Raw genomic sequence first — 17,465 nt, forward strand, 5'->3', positions numbered from 1 at the left:
GACATTTCACTTGTACAGTTATTATTCAAATGCATCTCTTTTAATTGATATGTTATCAGTAATTATAACAAATGGAGTGAGAATACGTGATGTGCAAATCCAAACAAGCAGATGCAAAAAGAAATCAAAGCTGCAAGCAGCATTGGACTGGACCTCGCGAAAAACTGCCCGTCGGGGTGGGCACGATCCTCTCGACCGGTTAATTATCATTTTTTAAGTAAAAAAAAAACAAAACATTTTTTTATGACTTTTATTTTGAAAAAACGGCGTCAAAACCAGCTAATAAGCTAGTGATTTGGGACCGCAGCACCCCCATTAGGCCACCTACCAAATTCCAGCTCAATTGGACAATGTTTGACAGCATGCCAACGGGTATGCAAGGCCGCAAGCTAGCCAACCCACCTGAAAATGTCTGTTGGGTACTCCCCAGGTGCCCCCGAGCCAGAATCTGGTCTTACTTCAATTCTAGTGTGAATGACACAGCACTTATGGAACAATAAAGGTTTTTCAAAAACATCTACCGACATGAATTTGAGGGCCTTTGGCCAGGCCTCCTATGGAGGTCAGTGTGATACATGAGATTGATCTGGTGAAGTGCCAGGTCTAGGAGGCCCGGCCTTTGTCGACGGTTTACGAAAGGCCAGGCCAGGCCTGGAATTTTTTGACATGGTCACCGGCTCTATGCGATTTTTCACGAGCTTGCCAAATTTGGTCAGTTTTTGAGCGTGTTTAGGGGGTCAAATATGAGTGAAAGCGTAAAAAATGAAGAAAGAATAATAATAAACATTCGAAAAACCATAAGAACTTCGCCAGTAAGGCCCCGCACTCATTCGGCGACGACGAATTACAAAAGTGACCTGCCGTTGGCTGGGCCTAGGGCCCAGCCATTGGCGAGGTCCCTAAAAAAAAGAAAAATGTCTCTCGAGCAGATGAGGAGTGGTGAGGCAGAAGTAGCAAGGAAGGAGCTCACTGTTACATAGTCTGAACACTATTGTGGTTGTTTGTAACTACCCATTGGCCACAAGCTCATTGGCTGCACGAGCACCATCTGCAAAAGAAGCGGGATTTTCTGCTTTCTGACAGAAAAATCAATAAGCCCTCTTTCTCTTTTGTTTTCTTCCTCTCTGGTCAGTGTTTGTTTCTGGTTTTGGGCATTGGTGCCCCCAAATGAGTAGCTGTTATAATTGCATGAGATTGTCCAAGCAGTTGGATCCACTTCTAAAAGTCCACTGTAAAAGTAAACCCAACCAAAACAGAGGTGTTATGGTTAGGGTCATCACTCTCATTATCCCTGATGACTGCTTCCCTCTCTTATCAGGAGCTTTTCCGTCACTGATGACTGTTTCCCTTCTTCTTCACTTGAGTTCAACGAAAGTTAAAGCTCGCAATGGTTGCAAAAGATCAAAGGCAGCAATGGTTGCAAAAGATGAAAGCGAGCAACAGCTGCAAAAGATGAAAGCTGGCAACAGTTGCAAGAGCTTGTTAGAATAACAACAAACTCAGTAGATAGCTAAAACCAGCAGAAAGTGGAAGTGAAACTCCACCAAACAATTTAACAAGGGTTAAACAAACAAGCAAACTAATCATTTACACTATCATGGACTTTGAGAAACTGATCAACCAGACCATCTCTGCCCCCTTCGCAGAATACGAAGTGCAGGGAGTGCTAGGCAGAGGTGCCTCTGGAGCTGTCCTTCAGTGTCACAAGAAGCCCACTAATGAGATAGTAGCTTTAAAGTATATTTGTGATGAGGAATCCCTCAAGTTTGCAGAAGAGGAGGTAAGCCACCGAGCAGAGTGGTCCAAAACATGTCTTGAAGGTGTCATCTCTATGCCTCCAGAAAAAGCTGTTTGTACAACTTTCCTGGACATTCATTGGATGTTTTATCTGAATGTCATATGAACATCCAGACAAGACATCTGGATGACGTGCTACAATGAAAAAAAATAAATTGTAACTCTGTCTCTCTCTGGAGCCACACGTTGCTAAACCCTGGACTAGACTAAAAGTGTGCCCGAGATAACAATGATTCCTACAATTAAATTTTTTTCATTGCGTCACATCATCCGCATGTCTGTTATGGATGTTCAGACAAGAGATCCATGCACTTTCCTGGAATGACGTTCAAAGAACTTTCATTTTGACTTCCCTGAGGATGTCTTCTGGAGAGGACACCTAAACGACGCATTTGCCGAATGCTCAAAATATCTCCCATATTCCATTCCGACAATGTAAAAACACAACATCTGATTTGATACAATGTCATTTGATTTTAGGTGACGATCCTCGATTTTTTGAAAAACGTAGGCTCAGAGAATTTCTCCATCTTGACATGCCACAACATTTTCAAGTGGGGTGAGGCTTACTGTTTAGAGTTTGAAAAGCTCGACAGCAGTCTGTATGACTACTTGGAGGAATATACACTCAGCCTAAAAGAAATTCGACCGATTCTGTACCAGGTAATATCCTTTATTATTACTTTTTTTATCATTATTATTATTATTATTATTATTATTATTATTATTATTATTATTAATGGTTTTTTTTTTGTTTGGTTTTTTTAAATTTAATATACTGGTGATTGCTAATATTGTTCTGTCCTTTGTTTCAGGTGGTTACGGCTCTTTCCTTCCTGGAGTCCTGTGGTATTGTCCACGCCGACGTAAAGCCGGAAAATATAATGATGGTGGAAAACGAACGTCAGCCACTCAAAGTTAAATTGATTGACTTTGGCATGGCATTAATAAACCCTGAAGAATTACAGGGTGTCATTCGCGGCACTGTTCAGTTCATGTATATAACTAAAACCTATTCTGCACATCTGAGACAGCTGTATCAACAGTACAAGCTGGCAATCCTAATGTTGTTTGTGTCTCTTTTAGAGCCCCAGAGATGCTGCTTGGAGCTCCCTTTAGCCATAGCATAGACACGTGGTCTTTAGGTTGCATTGCAGCAGAAATGCTGATAGGCAGATCACTGTTCCCAGGCAAGGACATAAAGGAAATGGTAAGTTTGACATATTGGGCGATAAAAACGAACAAACAGGAAATCAGTGATGAGATATCGTTAGAGGTGATTTCTTCTACGATGTATGGCCTCTGATTTCCAGCATTGTAACATTTGAAATTGGTTTCATTGAGCACTAAAGACTAAATATAATCCTCAAATCAATGCTTGTGCCTAATGTGTACAGCAAAAATGGTCATTTTTAATCCAATGTGTTGTACCCACAGTTTCAGTGCATCTTGAAAACCACTGGGTTACCGCCAAACCATGTGATGAGCGCCGGGCACTATACCGACTCGTTCTTTCATGAAAGAACGACGAGACAGCGGCCCCACATCTGGTCTCTCAAGGTGAAATTTAATGTCTCTTTTAACGGTGTTTGATCTGTGTTGAGCCTTTCTTCTTTTGTCTGCTGCACCTTGAGAAAAACTAATATTTCCACTCTTCAGTTTACACGTGCAATTGAACGCAGGTTCCTGAAGCAAATGCAAAGCCTGAACAATCTTTTGGCGGTGAGAAATATCTTTGTGAAAACATCAGTATTTAAGAAATGATTTTATGTTCATACTGAATTTTTTGTGGGGATTTTTGTACCATCAAGGCTTCTCCTGACATATCAGAAGATGATCTCAAAGCTCTGGAGTTAGACCAGCAAGTCTTTGTTGACCTGGTGACCAAGATGCTCCACATGGATCCTGATCAGCGGATCACACCTCAAGAAATGCTGAACCATCCATTTTTCACACTGAGCCACCTTCACCCATATCACCACTCCAACTAGTAAGTGTGCACTCAGATGTTTGCTGCATCATCAGATGGATATATGATAGAATAAGTTATTCAACTCAGTGTTTGGGTTTTATCCAGTTTGGAATCGTCAGCTGAGTACATGAGGGTCTGTGACACCTGGAATTTGGCAGAAGGTTGTCCGTCACGTTCCATGCATAACACCATTGACCACTCCAGTCTTGACTGTGAAGAATACTCCAATGAGCAGAGCAGTGAAGAGAAACTCTCAGTCCAGGAAACCTTCAGAAGGTCTTCATATAATTTCAGAAAACGAAAAGATAGCAGGTATTTATTGGATTCGTATTTCACCTTTCCAACAAAAAGCTTAAGTTTCTACCAAACTAACCATTTGATGTCTTTTTTAAATTAAAGCTGAGTAGATTCAGACAACACCCCTCAACCAAAAAGGAGAAAGCGTAAGCACACCAATACAGATCAAGCTCGTAGGAACAGTTGATGACACCGAACTCATGAATTGATAAGTCCTATGAAAATTAATATACATAATGTAGTTACTTCCACCAACATTTACAATAATCCCTATTTTACTTTTGAGAAAACCACAACAATGAAGAGGAGGCAAACGCCATTTTAAAAGTGCATGAACAGGAAAGAGAAGATGATATCCCACGAAAGCCCTTCCGAACTAAACGGAAGAGACAGAAAACTTGAGCAAAGAACTTTACCAAGACACATGGAACCTTAGGCCTGCCGAAGAATAACTACCATCAAACAAAATCCCATAACTTGAAAGTCCAAAAACCAAATGGGAAACAGGGGAGCCGGGTGGATGAGATGGGTTAACAGAATGAACTGATACACACAAGGGGGAAGGGGTGGACACAGGTGGAACTTAACGATGGGTTAACTCAGAGGGAGAAGGTCACTGGTTAGTTGGAAACATGAGGTGATACACACAGGGGCAGCACGGAGACCTGGCAGGATTAGAACTGATGGGACTGGGAATAGGGAAACACAGGAACCTAGAGACTGGGTGGCAACACATGACTGGGAGTGGACACAGGAACCTAGAGACTGGAGGAAGACAAGAAAATAAGGAAACGACTGCTCATGAGGACCGGGGAAAGGCCAGCCGGAGACATCGACCAGTCAGCTCTGGCGACAGTCGAGCCTGCCATCAAATCCTCTTGGGGATCTTGACTGCTCTCAAGAATGCCAAGGACCCTGCCTGGGCCAATTGTCTTTGACCCCCAGAGAAGCTAATAGGCAGCTGTCATCATCCTGGGCCTCTAGCGGCGAGGCGGGCCCTCTGGATTGGTCCTGGCCACACAAGAACAGGCTGGGTGGGACCTGGCCACACGGAAAAAGGCCACCGGGTGTTAGGAGTCACACACCTCGCTCCAGCACCAGATCCTCTCTGACACTCCTGCAGGCAATCAGCTGATTGATTGCCTTGCATTCTTAAGCCCTGCAGTGAGGTGGGTCCGGTGCCAGAGGATTGTCTTGGTCTTCAGTCCGTGTGGTTAGTCTCCTGTTGGCTGCTGCCGCAGGTGAGTCGGTGTTGTCCTCCCCGGGGAGGTTCCCGTTCCCGTTCCCGTTCCCGTTCCCGTTCCTGTTCCGACGCCAGAGATCCAGAGAAGTCCCCCCGAGTTCCGTCCCGGTTCCAAGAAGTCCCCCCGGGTTCCGTCCCGGTTCCTAGAAGTCCCCCCGGGTCCCGTCCCGGTTCCAAGAGGCCCCCCAGAGATTCCCCGGGTCCCGTCCCGGTTCCAAGAGGCCCCCCAGAGATTCCCCGGGTCCCGTCCCGGTTCCAAGAGGCCCCCCAGAGATTCCCCGGGTTCCGTCCCCGTTCCAGCTCCCCTTTCCCTCCCTGCACAAAAAAACTTTGACGTTTGCAAACGATTCTCTGCTTTGAGGTCTGCTTCTGGGTTCTAGCTCCACGCACCGGCTCCCAGCCGTGACACCGGGAAGCAGGGGCAGGTCACAGGGATCTTTGAAGCAGTGATGTGAAGTGGTTCTGGTCATGTCCGCTGGATCCATGATTGTTCGGCTCGTTCTGTCAGGTGGTGTTGCAGGTGGACCCAAATGCAGACTCACAGAATTCCATAAAAAATTGTTTATTGTTGAAAATGTCCAGGAAACACAAAAACCACCACACCGGTGGTTTTTGTGGAATGGATATCAGCAGTGAGCTTCATGAAGATGCTCCTGCAGCAGGTGTGTTTTTTTTCTCTCACAGGCGGGAGGATTATTGTCAAAGGGTATTTCCACTAAACACTGTATTTATGGTTAATACAGTCAAGTAATTAATTAATATATGCAGCTCAATATTATGATTCTTCATGCAGTATGAAATTCGACCTAGTATTTGGAGAGGTTGTGACCATATCCACTAGAGGGAGGCAGTAGATTATAATCAAGGTGTGCCTGTTGGCGCACTGGGCTGCAAACAGATTAGATAGTCTCTATCTGATGATTTGCCACCAACAGAAAAGTGTGCACTGACTCCAGATAGCTTTAAATTGCCAGAGGCTCTTCCTGTCAGGTTTTTCCCATGAGAAAATGTGAAAAATCTCATATTACACGTCTAAGCTGTGCCACATGGAAGGGAAAGAAATTCGGTCACTTCGAATATTGAATGGAGTCCATCCAATTGCTTTGAATAGTGAGGAATTTTCAACTAATACAAGGTTTCTGGAAACCTATCACAGTTTTTTTTTTTTTTTTTTTTTAAGATATCAAAGGACATAATGTTCAACGTACTTGTCTGCATGTCCGTGCTTTCATAACAAAGTGTCATGTGGTACACTGAACTGGGTGAAAAACACTTTGCTTGGCTGTGGTGGCGTTCTTTCTCTGCGGTCAGAGGTTGTGCGTTTGAGTCCTGATGTTATATAAGGCCAGCCATGAAAGTGGATCACTGCACCATCAGTGCATCTGATTGCTGCTTTCATGACTTGAGGTCATGGCTGGGCTATGTCTGAGAGATCTGCGTGCATGTTGATATTATCGTCACTGAGCAGCACTAGAGCAGAAACGCAGATTCCACTTTTTCAACTGATGCTTTCAGACATTAAATTATGTGGCTTTTTGTATTTGGAATCAATAAGCATATTTTCCTCATTGTATTTTCTGAAATAAACACCCGGTATTTGATGTGTGTGTGATTTTATGCATCAATGAGACTCTGTCAACCTGGTCAAATATCACATTTACACTAATTTTTATACACACAGACTTCTAGTAGGGCCTTTCCTGTGTTTTTCCCATCGATGGGGTCAAAGGTCATGCTCACCTCATCAAATCTTGATAATGTCATGTTGGGGTGGAAACTTCCAACGGGTCTCTGGATAAGCAGGGTGTAACCTGGACAGGTGACAATTCACAACACGTACTGGGAATTGCCTGTGGTTTGAATGTCAATGTGTGTTTTTGTGCACAAAAATAGACATTGACATTCAAACCTACAAGCAATTTTAGATTCACCAATTAATTTTCAGATTACCAACCTCAACCATCTGATTTTGGACCGGACACTGGACACCTCCCCCTTCTCCCACCTGGAAAAAAAATATGCATACAGAAAATGTGAACTCTCACTACATCACTGTTTGGTAGCTGAGTATGTATTTATTGAATTTATTTTGTGTTTACTGCCCTTACAATGCATTCAGTAATACTGTAATAACAGAGTAATTCTAATCAATATTTTTTTTTTTTAATGTGGTTGAATGACCTCCTTACTCCATCACCTGTAAAACCAGTAACTTTTTTATATATATAGTTTAGATGAGGGGCTGCAAAGAGTGGGACAACTTTCCACATGTGGCCCATGAACATTTGACTTTTCATGAACGGAAAAGAGAGGCGAGGCACCATCTGGCTGATCAGGGTCTTATTCTCTGTGTTGTTGCGTCAGACTGAACCCCCTAAGTTCCAGTCAGATCTCCTCCAAACACCACTCTATTGTGTGAGAGATTATTGAGGGGATCTGTAACTGTCCACCCTGTGAAATCCGATCTGTTCAGTAAAGCTGCCGACAAAACTCAGCAGGTGCTCTCCACTGACTGATTTATCTTTATCGATTTGTTTTTGACATATTTTCAGTGCATGCAGTGTCTTCACTGCTGTGGGCTGTCTGACAAAGATTCATGTGAGACTCGCACACAACAGCACTATGAGATACACGATCATAAATCTTACCATTGCAAATGGGGAGTACTTGTAAAAATATATGAAAGGCCATAAATAATACTGGACAACCCAAAGTGCCAGTCTAAGATCACAAAACAAAACTTTACTATGCTCATATATATTTAAATACACAAATCAGAGGGAAGGCGAATTTACATGCTCATTTGCGTCAGTCACAAGATTTTCCCTTCAAATTCAAACAGACCTTAACAAGTAAAATAGCTTGTGTGTGTGTGTGTGTGTGTGTGTGTGTGTGTGTGTGTGTGTGTGTGTGTGTGTGTGTGTGTGTGTGTGTGTGTGTGTGTGTGTGTGTGTGTGTGTGAGAAACAGCGTTTTCAATTGAAAATTCAGAATTTTTGCGTTTTTGTTTTCAGAAAAGTTTTGTGTTTACACAGCAACATGAAACATGGAAATGGCAGAAACACTGAAAACGATGTAGTTTTTATGTGGGGCCACTATGACACTGACACATGACTGTCACTACAAGTGTCTTCACCTCAGTGTGATTAGAACTAATTATAAGCATTGGATAAAATTTGTCCTGACAAACAAGAAGGCAAATATTCCAGCGGAAGCAGCAGTATAAAGATGCATATAGACAAGAGAAGTTTGAATCCTCTTTTGCATCTTAGAAAGTCGTGAACTCAATATATAAGTAGCTACTTTTGAACGACAAATGTGAAAAATAAGCTGACATTCCTCTTATGACTCAATTTGGAGGTCTGCTGGTGCTAAAAGCTTCGGGCAGATATGAACTTGTTCCTTTGCAAACACTGCAGATTACACATCCGTGTTCTTCATGCCTGAGGACCGCATTAAAGTATTGCCATTCAGTTCTGTATAAGTGCACATGATGATAAAACATCCCAACATGACAACATAATTCACATTTTCTTCTGAGGTCCATAATGTTGAGTAAAGGTTGAGAATCATTCATCTAACTATGCTTTAAAACAGACCTGTGGCACTCCTTGTTGTGTTTGAATATTTTACTCATCAAGAGGAGTGTACGACTTGAACATGAGTCATCTTCTTGTGAGAAAGTTTTTCCTTTAAACTGAGTTGACATCAAGCTCACATCAGGGTCATCTGGTCCAGCAAGGAGAGCAAAGCCCTGGGTAGAGGAGAATTTTGTTTCTGCATGATTAAGAGCAGAGCCAGCGGGTCCACTGTCAGTGCAACTGCAGTACGGTCTGATCTGAACTGACCAGCAGAAGTGACTTCGAAATACACTTATCGTAACTAGTAGTGAAAGACTAGTTAATAAAGGAAATACATAAAAAAAATAAAAAATGAAATACATAAAGTAAAAATGATATTTCATTATAATATAAATAATATAATAAAACATGTCATGATCATGCTACTACTTTTGATAGTGATGTAGTACTCACTGGTTACAGACTTACAGTAACAGTTAGTTTCGGCCATGTTTACATGATGATGTTATTTTTGATTATTGTCTATCTACTCATGCATGTGTAGAAGAACTATTTAATACGGGCCTGGTGCGTGTGTGCAGTAGCAGCGTCTCCACTACAAAGTGTTGTTTTGACCAATTTCCACAGTGTTTGAGCATTTTCAAAAAGTTCCACCTTGGGAGCCATTTTCAAAAAGTTGTGTTTTTCATTGGCTCTCAGCATAGATGTTGTAAATATTGTCTTAACAAGTCTTTCTTTAGTGGACTTGATTATTTTTGTTGTTGATAAAAATAGTTGTAGACCTGCAGCGATCACAGAGTTGAGTTTTATCTTTATTTAATTTTTTTATCTGAAAGTGTTACTATTAAATTGGACTTCTGTTTATTGGAGGTGGATCATTCTCAGTAATTCTGAATTAACGCAGTCATCCTGAGAGCAACATGGCTTATTTCAATCTATAAGTAACCAAGCTAATATTGCTGTATCCAGAATACCTCTAATGCAACATCAAACTAAATAATGTTTGTTTAATTACATAAAATATATTCTCTGGAGTATATGTTAGTCATGTATTTCAGTTGTTTGATTACAGCTTTTTTGTTATTGCTTCAGGAATCAATTTCTATTCAGAACTGCTTCAATCCAGATTATACACCATCTTCCTTTGAATAACTTCCTCTGAATACAATGATCATACAGCGCTCGGCTCATGTGTAGCACACAAAAATAATGCACAATTTTATGATATATTCCACTTGAGAGAAACTATAATAACACATGTTCCTTCTCCATATCACATCTTTTTCAATAACTCATGCAGGTGTCTTACATGGCTCTTCTCTGTAGATGCGCTCTGAAACTTTCAGAATCGTTTTTGTTTTCACTGTTTTCAAAAATGGTCTGACTAAATGCATCCAAAGAATATATTAGATATATAAATATCAAAAGGGGATCAAATAAGCAAGGATGCATAAAATTGCTAAAACAAGAGAAATCAAAGGGGCATTTTTTTTCCCAATTTCAGATCGCAAACAACTGCTCTTTTGGTCATAAAGGTTGCGGAGCCCCAAACTAGTGAAATAACTGAATTGAAGCCGTGGGATTGAGCCCATCACTCTTCTTAATCTCTGATCTAAGCTTATTAGAGATGTCCCTCTGAGGGCAGCCGTGGGGAGAGTGATGGGGTGGCTGTTCTGGTCTTATCAGTCTTATGTGTCAGGAAAAGGCCGTTGCCATGTGGTTGTCTTCATAAAGCAGCAGGACTGGTGTAACAGGATGCACTGTGGCAGAGACCATCGTGTTTGTTGAGCAGATTCTGCTGTGTGTCAGAATGCATCCTCTTAAGCCTGGCCAGTATTGCAGCTCAAACACACACACACACACAGAAACATACTTTTATTCCACATTTTCTTAGTTTGTCACTGTCCTGTCAGGTTGATCTCCTTCAGCTTATAGATTCAAACTGAATTAAGTTTTGTGATTCTGTTGAACGCAATGACCCATCGGCTGACTGTTGGGCAAATGGAATGATGAAAAATGAAGTACAGAAGCCAAAGCATTCGAACCTGCCCTCTGAATCCATTTCCTAGAGTAATTATGGGTTATATATTCAAATTCTACCCTAAAGGTGTTCTGCATGTACACTATTTGGATGATTTCTGTGGCTGTCGTCACAACGCCGAAGTCGAATATGGTGGAAATAATCATAACATTAATGTTTCTAGAAAAACCTGGAAAAACCTGTGTTTGAGCTAAAACATCCAGAAGTGACAGTAATATTTAATTTCAAAGTTTATGCATTCATATTTTAAGCACTGGAAATTCTCCGCAGGTCATTGAAGGAGAAGGTAGAAACTTTTAATTGTTGATTTGCAGAAGTAGATTCTTCATGCTTTACAGTGAATGATCCCCAGTTCAAGTAAAGATCTGGGGGCCTTTCTTTGCAGAGTTTGTATGTTCATGTATTAAGCCTGTATTAACATTTATTTTGGCCCACGCAACCATGCATTTAAGGTTAATTGGTGACCTGAAATGGGATGTGACTGTCTCTCTGTGTTTGCCCGATAATGGTGACATGTGCAGGATGTACCCTGCTATCAGTCACATAGATGGAATCAGTTACAGAACCCAATTGGATAAAGCAGTAAAGAAGATGGATAGATGTAGTTCATTATTTGTTACTTTTCTTTTTCATTACTCACTGATTCGTAATATTTCATTGTACATGGTAATATAATCCCTGCTTTTTACCACTAAGGTAATAAATAAACACAAATGTACATTTTGTCTCCAGTTGACATCTGCTGAATAACAAAAGTGTACCGGAGTATGTGTCATGATTCATGAGTGCACAAGGACATCGTTGTCAAAGGGGCAATTTCTAATAGTGCATGAGCTTTCCAAAAAGCCTGATGGCCACCACTTGTCTAAACAGATGTAGATAAAATGGAAAATAGTCACTTGCTCCAAGATTAATGGGCTCATCCATTTTAAAGTCTTCATCTGACCAGACGGGTCAGTCAAAAGCATGTTTTTCTTCATAGTTATGTTCCCAGTATATTTTGGAGTTCATAAAGAAGGGCAGGGTGAATGTTTTTCATAATTTTTTTGGAGTAAATTGGGTTGGTTTCAGAAAAGTGACTCAGACATACAGAAGATACTGCCAAACACAAACTTGTATTATTTATATTAATATATTATGTATTATTTATGCTCCTTTTTTTGGCAATGGAAATGAAAGGATAAAGGGTTGCCAAAGGGATCCAAATCTTAACCATTGTTAAGTTAAATGACCCCACCCCACCACACCCTGTACAATCTTTGGATTTACACACCACCACGGGCTGTTTAGTGGACTTGTGCTGCTTCTGCTTGCGTGCACTTCACCAGCTGTACACTGCAGAAGATGCATTCTGTTCTAATTTTGTGCATTGCTTTAATAAAGCCATATTCTATGAAACCTTCTTGGCACACTGTTGTTTTAAATTGATTTTGGACTGATTCATCTTTCTCTTCAGCCTGACTTGATGCCAGTTTGTCTCACACTGCTTATTTTACGAGCTTACGTTACAAGAAAGTCAAGGGTTCAAATGTTCTATATGTGTGGAGTGTGCATGTTCTCGTGGCTTCTGCGTAGGTATCTTCTCGGTACAGTACTGGTACTCTAATTTCCTCCAAAGGTCTAAAAATATGCATGTGAGGTTAATTGGTGATTCTAAATTTCCCCTTGGTGTGAATGTGTGATTGTCCTGTGGTGGAATGGATAGCTGGGTGCCCTGCCATCGCCCTCAGTTCTGTGAACCTGCACAGGATTAAAAAAAAAAAGTATGAGATGGATGAAAGAATATTGTAAATGTACTACAATTTCCTGTTGAGTACAAAAGACTGCATTTATCTTCTCATTATTAGGTTAGCATGCTGTATAAAATATTTCATATTAAATGTCACTGAAAGTCTATCCCCTGCATGACATCCTCTCAAATTGGATTTAATCAAAAACTTTGTATAAAGGAAAATTATGTAGGATTTATTTTGTCTGTGTTTTATTAAGTGGAAATGTATGTCTGTACGTATTTAACGTATTTACAGCACGTAATATTAAGCGGAACTGTTTATCTGCTGCCGTGTCTACCCGGACAACAATAAGGACCGTCATTCTCGGCTTTTCCGCCGCCGACAACGCCGGAGTGAAGTTCTGACAGCTGATTCCCCAAAACAACTTTTATCCGTCTCGGAGCCTGCAACACGCGGTTTCTGCGGGCACCGAGAGCCGGACGTCACTCCAGCCGTTGTCCGGACGTTCACACGGCGCCTTGTAACAGAGGAGGCGGCAGCTGATGATGGTGTAGCAGGGATTGCTAGCTCTGAGACAGCAGGTAACAAGCGGCGCTCACACGGCACACACACACACACATACACATAGCCTCTAGCTGGATCACACGCTCCCAGGATCACACACTCTGCCAGCAACCAGCCAGGATTGTAAGGAGAGATGTTTTCTGTGTGGATAGCCTCTGGACTGAGAGTGTCTGTAGCCCGAGACGAGGCGTCCAGCTAGCCGTGATTAGCAGTGTTAGCGGCACCGGGTCCAGGCGGTGACTTCCAAAAGTTGCTGCGGCGATTTTGAATCAGTTTTGCAGGACGTTTTGTCATTTTAGCCTCTCTGTTGCTTTGTGTGTGTGTTAATATAACTTAACAAGGATTTGTGTCGCTTGTGCTGGCTTGATGTGGTTGATTACCTGATGTAACGTGATGTAAATAAGGTTTATACAAATACATCTCAGATTTTCTTGCAGAAAAGGAAACATCCAGACCCCCGAGGTCCTCGGGAAGAGGTTTACAAAGTGTTTCCAGTCAGTCGAAACAAGGTGGAGCAGGATTAGTTCCTCACCTGTGGAACAGACTTCCTGAACACCTGAGGACTTCTGACACGTTCACTTCTTTTAAATCAATACTAAAAACAACATTATTTGGTCAGGCTTTCAAATGAACAATGTGTGGTTTGTTTTATTACAGTCTTCTTAATAAAGCTTTGTTTTAATTTATCTTCTTATACAGCACTGCATTTCGTTGCATCTGAATGGTGCTCTATCAATAAATTTGCCTTGCCTTGCCTGGACAGCTGATTTTTATGTGGTCGTTCTTTTAACATTTCTGCACCACCAACCATAACACTGTCCCCACTGCTGTTTGGCTTACCTCCAGATAGTCTGTGGCTGGTGAGTGACAGCAGAAGCAGGTGGGCTTAGTGACACAGATTTGAAATGCCCCCTCCGACAACTGATACCTCCACTCGCCGCTTCCCCGCTTATGCTTGCATGAGCCCATCCTGATCAGTCAGACAACAACTCCCTGAAAGGCTGCAGCACTGCTCCAGTATCCATGATTCCATACTGCAGTGAAACATTGAGAGTTTTGTCACACATGATGTACTCATTAAAAGCAGTAAGGGTCATTTGACAGCCAAATCTTGCATTTGGCTGTCACATCATAGTCACATCAAAGGGAACATTTGATGTGAATTTAAGTCTGTAACATCCAGTATTCTGTTTGGTTACCTATTCATATTTGTACTTAATGCATCACATGAGTATTTTGTAAATCTAAACTGTGTTTTATTGCCATTCGCTCAGACGATATTCTATTTTCTACTGGAGTTCGAGAAGTCGCCATACACTTCCCCATGAACAAAGTCTTTGTTCACAAACATCCGGGAACTCTTTGCGAGCTTTATTTTGTTCATGGTGGATCTGTTTGCAGAGTGAAACCCTTCATCTCTGACTTTCACAATATCACCCCACAGCTAATAGATTCTGAAGCAGAAGCACATAATGGGGCAGTTTTCTGGTGAATGTTAATGGACTCGTGTCTTTTTCTTGCTTTGTTTACTTCATTTACGTAAATGACTTTGCAAAAGAAAAATTCACAGTAGCTTGGATTATTCTTGCTGCAGGCAGATATTTACATTTGATCTTTCTAGTCAATTCATATCGTCATTGAGGTCACTGCAGTTAATTTGTAGTTGCGGCCATTTGAGCAGCAGTGTGTTGTGTGTCTCGACAGAAGCACCTCTTATTGCAAATGGCATATCAGGGTCAAACCCGTTATCATTTTACTGTTTTTGAACTGTGGCACAGTCCTCAGTTTATTGCTTCAAAAGGTTAATTAGGAGCTGGCTTGATCATCATTAATATTCTCTTTAACCCATTAAAGTCTACTTTCTCTTATTTATGTGTCCCATTAAAGTGTAATTGTGGTAAAAGTTAATACGCAAGCAGATTCCCCCCCAATAATGTGGCAGCACTCAAAAGGCATTCTTTCATAACACTGGTGCAGTCTGGGAATTCATGGTGAATATTTCACCTATTTGAGCTGGTCACTATGTTCGGCATTGCGGGGTGGGGTGGGGCGTGGAGCGGGGAACTGGGTGATGCGACAACAGTCATTCCATTTTTCTGCAAGTCTTTAAATTGTAGAAGATAGTCAGTCAGTTTTGGTAACTAATAGGAGAATGTCAATTAATTTTTTTCCCACCGGTTGTTTAGAAGTCTGTTTCAGTTGTTATCCTACTGTATTTTGTGCAGCCGCACTGTGGTGAAATGGTTCGAACTCTTGGCTCAGAGTGAGCTCATTTTCCAATTCAATTTTGGGCTTCAGGGCTTTTCTCTGTTTGGTTTGTATCTTTTTCCATTGTGTGCACGAGTGGGCTTTCTCTGGGTGTGCCAGCGTCCTCCCAAAGTAGAGACGCGCCTTTTAGGTGAACAGAAAGTGCCCGAAAGCGCCAGCATCTTGGAGAAAGCGGTTATAAAAGATGGAATTAAAGTGTTAGTTTTCTCTTGTGCCATATAATGATGACACTGAGAAATGTGCTCCTCGTGGTGTGTCTGTCTGTGTGTGTGTGTGTGATTGGCAGGAGTTTGAGCAGTGGTGCGGCGCGGCGCAGCACAGCTCGGTGTGGGGCGGACTGAGGCATATCACAGCGGCGTAGCCATGCTTACACTGGCCAGTAAGCTGAAGAAGGATGACGGAGGAAAGGCGGGTCGTGCCTCCGGAGCCTCAGACTCCACCCACAGGGTCTCCATCAGAGACCGCCTCCTTACCAAAGGTACCAGAGTTCCCTTTGCTTTGTCCGTCGTAGTTCCTTCATATAAAAATAACACTTGTCTGTTGTTAACAAACAGATTTTGTTTTAAAAATATTGACATCACGGATATCGCCACAAATCCGACGTTGTGCATCCCGATTCATAACCACAGTAAATGTCTCACTATAGGATGATGATTCTGACTGTCAGACTCAAACAACAGGAAACACAAAGCCTGTCTGTCTTTCTTTAAACCTCAGTTGCTTTCTGTGCACATCAGATCTTGATTTACTAATACTGTTCCAGTTCTGAAGTTCTTCTTTCTTTTGGTCTAAAAAAAAAAATGATATATATAAAATAATGCATGACTCATCAGACTGAAGTGATTAGCTGCAAGTTAAAAAAACAACAACAAAGAGAACTAATGTCAGGTGATGTACTGTAACACATAGTCTCAGTTAATTGTAGGTTTTCGTCTTTGCTCGTGGAAAATGCCCACCCTGGCACCACCAGTGAGGAATAATTAACAGTATCGTTGTCACTGTTGCCTTGGTGATGCTCCTATTGTGTTTTAATAATGGAAGCCACTGGTGAAGCCAACAAAATAAGGCCATATATTACAGGATATATATGTGTATATATATATATTTATATATTAAAAAAGCTGAATCGAATGGAGATGCGCAACTCATTTCACCTAAATGAAAGATGACAGGCTTTATATCGATGTGCACACACTGATGTTTGAGCAACCAGCTCTCTAATGAGATCTTATAATTACTTTTAGTTATAAAAAAAACAAAAAAAAAACCTTCTCATTATAAAAGTCTTAATGAAGAATTATGGTAATAATTATAATGGTCATTTTCACAATGAACCACTTTTCATTCAATTTAAACTGGTAGATGAAATGTTAAAGTCGGTTGATTGTACAAATGTACATCAAAGACAGAAGGTGGGATCTCCTGGAATTTTATCTGGTCTTTATATTCAGTTTGTCTTCAATAAACAAATCTATTGTGCTCTATCATTCATGCTCATTCCTGTATTTGTTCCCCTTAATTAAGAACTAAAGAATTCATGTGTCAATATTAGCAAAGTGCAGGATTGGACAATGTCATATAGTCGAGTCATTTTCACAGCAGTGAGGCCACGGATGTCTGAAAAGCTTTTAAATATGATTCAAATACTCATCATCCTCAGGCTGTGGGCAATTTCTGAGAAGAAAAAATCATAATAGTGGTGTAAGTGAAGTATCGGGCAATAAATGTATTCATTGAGGCTTTCGTGATATCAATGTGATTTTAAATTAAGTGTCTAAAATAAAATTGACCATAATAAACCATAAGTGTTCAATGGTTGCAATTTATATGAACTCCTACTGGCTTTCTATTCACTGTAGAAGTTTAAATTGTTGTTTAAGACACAATCCCAACAGTCATTAACAAGACAATCGTGAAAATAAAGCTTCACTTTACATACATTTATAAGAACACTTCCAGCGGTTGCATAT

The 17,465-nt window shown here is 41.1% G+C and overlaps 1 protein-coding gene across 3 annotated transcripts in view; it reads left to right on the forward strand.

Moving 5' to 3' along the window:
- The first annotated feature begins 13,037 nt into the window (after positions 1-13,037).
- ube2f (ubiquitin-conjugating enzyme E2F (putative)) overlaps positions 13,038-17,465 on the forward strand; it is a 41,737-nt gene continuing 37,309 nt past the window's right edge. For all 3 annotated transcript variants that reach the window (XR_013936662.1, XM_080498354.1, XM_080498355.1), the window contains exons 1-2: positions 13,038-13,244; positions 15,782-15,973. Coding sequence is in view for 2 of the 3 variants with exons in the window: in XM_080498354.1 (XP_080354480.1) it covers positions 15,859-15,973 (115 nt within the window). In the remaining variant the exon portion in view is untranslated. The remainder of the gene's footprint in view (positions 13,245-15,781; positions 15,974-17,465) is intronic.

This window comes from Blennius ocellaris (assembly GCF_963422515.1).
Source record: "Blennius ocellaris genome assembly, chromosome: 6".
NCBI classification, from domain to species: Eukaryota; Metazoa; Chordata; class Actinopteri; order Blenniiformes; family Blenniidae; genus Blennius; species Blennius ocellaris.